This window comes from Nannospalax galili, unplaced genomic scaffold (assembly GCF_000622305.1).
Source record: "Nannospalax galili isolate Female #2095 unplaced genomic scaffold, S.galili_v1.0 scaffold127, whole genome shotgun sequence".
In the NCBI taxonomy this organism is placed as follows: Eukaryota; Metazoa; Chordata; class Mammalia; order Rodentia; family Spalacidae; genus Nannospalax; species Nannospalax galili.
In genome coordinates this window covers 4,353,610-4,356,022 of record NW_008360326.1, presented here as the reverse complement: position 1 = coordinate 4,356,022, position 2,413 = coordinate 4,353,610, and the positions used below count along the sequence as shown (strand labels likewise).

At 41.2% G+C, this 2,413-nt stretch overlaps 1 protein-coding gene across 1 annotated transcript in view; it reads right to left on the bottom strand.

Annotated features, from left to right (window-relative positions):
* The window catches only part of Arpc2 (actin related protein 2/3 complex subunit 2), a 38,693-nt gene that overhangs the window by 12,005 nt on the left and 24,275 nt on the right, over positions 1-2,413 (bottom strand). Inside the window, exon 7 of the mRNA XM_008825695.3 lies at positions 2,023-2,116. Coding sequence (XP_008823917.1) covers positions 2,023-2,116 — 94 coding nt within the window. The remainder of the gene's footprint in view (positions 1-2,022; positions 2,117-2,413) is intronic.

Sequence of the window (2,413 nt, the reverse complement as noted above, 5' to 3'; positions counted from 1 at the left end):
TCTCTCTCTCTCTCTCTCTCTCTCTCTCTCTCTCTCTCTCTCTCACACACACACACACATACATACCCTCCCCTCAATCTAAATTTATAATATCTCACAGCTTTTAAAATTAGCTTGCTAGTCTAGATTTAGCCCAATTTCTGAGATACTGCATTTAATTCCTATCAATTCTGCAGGACAATGTATGAAATGTCTGTCTCAGAGGCTTACCATTTAGGATTCTCATACAGACACATTTTGTCTTCATAAAGGTCAGTACTACCAAATGCCAAAGTATCAACATTTCAGTTTTGAGACAGGGGTCTTCCTGCAGCCCCAGCTGGCCTTGAACTTAAGAGATTCTCCTGCCTCTGCCTCCCAAGTGCTAGGATTAAAAGTGGGTGTCACTACGCTCTGCCAAACTAGTTCTTGATTAGTTAGTACTAATACAAAGCCACTATTGAGAATATCACTTTGAAGATTTCCTTTGCTACTTACAAGGTGCATACATACACACAGCCTTACTACAGTAAGCCCAGCTGTCTTTCAATACTATTTGGAAGCAGAGTCTGCTTCAGGTTGTGTGTAACACATACACCACATTTATATTTTCAGGCAAGGTCTCTGTAATTCAGGCTAGACCCTGAATTTGTAGCAATCCTCCTGCCTCAGGTTTCCAAGTGCTTGGATTAGAGGTCTGAGCTACAAACCTGGCTGCTTCAGACTTAAAAAAAAAAATCTCTTCACTGTCAAGAAACAAATAGATGTGCTGAAGCTTTAAAAAAGCTAACCAATATATTATATTTTGAATGTTGATTCAGAAGGAACCAGCGTGGACACCCTGATCAATGAACTCTCATGTCTAAGAGCCAGCAACTGGCTAGCAAACAAGACATGGCCATAATGGGTACACTATATGCTGAGTTCCACACCAAAAATCCAATGACAAAATATCCTGCTAAATCCCATTACTCTTCCCAGTGGCTGTATTTCTGAGGAAGGCATTCTATGGTGACTCATTCAAACTGTGGCATGGCTCTCTGTCAGGCCAACAACTCCATCTACTAATGTGTTGTTGCCAACTTCAGAATTTGCTACTGACCACTCGGAAAAGACATGAGAACTAAACCAAGTCAAGAGTAGACCTTTAAGCCAGGCCTGGTGGCGCATGCCTTTAATCCCAGCACTTGGAAGGCAGAGGCAGGAGGATCTCTGTGAGTTCAAGGCCAGCCTGGTCTACATAGTGAGTTCCAGGACAGCTGGGGCTATAGGGAGACCCTGTCTCAAAAAGACCAAAAAAAAAAAAAAAAAAAAAACCCCAAAACGTGTAGACCTTGCTATAAAACTGAATAAACAAAAGCGGTTAGGAAATGAGACCAAACTCTAGATCAAAGATCAAATCATAGGGGGCTGGAGAGATGGCTCAGTGGTTAAGAGCACTTACTGCTCTTGCAGGGGACATGGTTCAGTTCCCAGCACCCACATGATGGCTAACTCCAGTTCCAGGGAATCTGACACCCTCTTCTGACACCCACCTGGCAGCTAATAACCATCTGTAACTCCAGTTCCAGGGGATCAGGCACCCTCTTATGACCTCCGTGGGCACTGCACGACATGGGTGTACTAACATAAATGCAGGCAATACACTCATGTACACACAAAAATAATTAAAAAAAAAATCTCATCATAGGAAAGATAATCAATATTCAGTCATAATTGTATAATACTCAATTTCCCTCTTGTCTTGTAAAAAGCCAGACTCACCAAGAAGAAACAGAGCATTTAGTGAGTTTGGTAGGAGTTGTTTATTAAATCTTCAAGTTTTAACATCAACAGAACTGTTCATTTTTCTATGCTATAGTGTGTGTTGTTCTGTTCCCATTCCTACCTGCCCTCCTGTTGGGGACTGAAGCGGGGGTCTTATACATAATAGTTAAGTGTTCTACCATTGAGCTACATCCCCAGTCTCATATAGTGTTTCAGTGTGAAGATGTTAACTCCCCTCACTACGATTTCCCTGACAGATTTATTTCTGCTCCATACCTGCATGAACACCTTTCCAATGACCACATCATCGTCATCTTTGAACACCGTGCTGAAGACTACTGTGACTCTGTCTTTTTTAGATTCAACATACCTGAGGGAAACAAAACCCAGGAGTGTAAATACACCACCAGAATAGGATTTTACTAGTAACTTCAATCTGCAAGTGAAGTAGAAGGGCAAAGTCTAAGTGTGTGAATCAATAAAATAAGGGTGTGCCAAGAGAGATTGGTATCTGTAGTCAAGGAGGCCAGAGAAACTAATGTATTCCCAAGGAAGAAGTGGAATTACCAGAAGTTGGTTGTATTAACTTGTATGTAAGGTACGGCATGGAATCTGAAGTTAGTGATTCTTGGAATGTCACTTATAAAATTTTTTTGAAAGATTTATT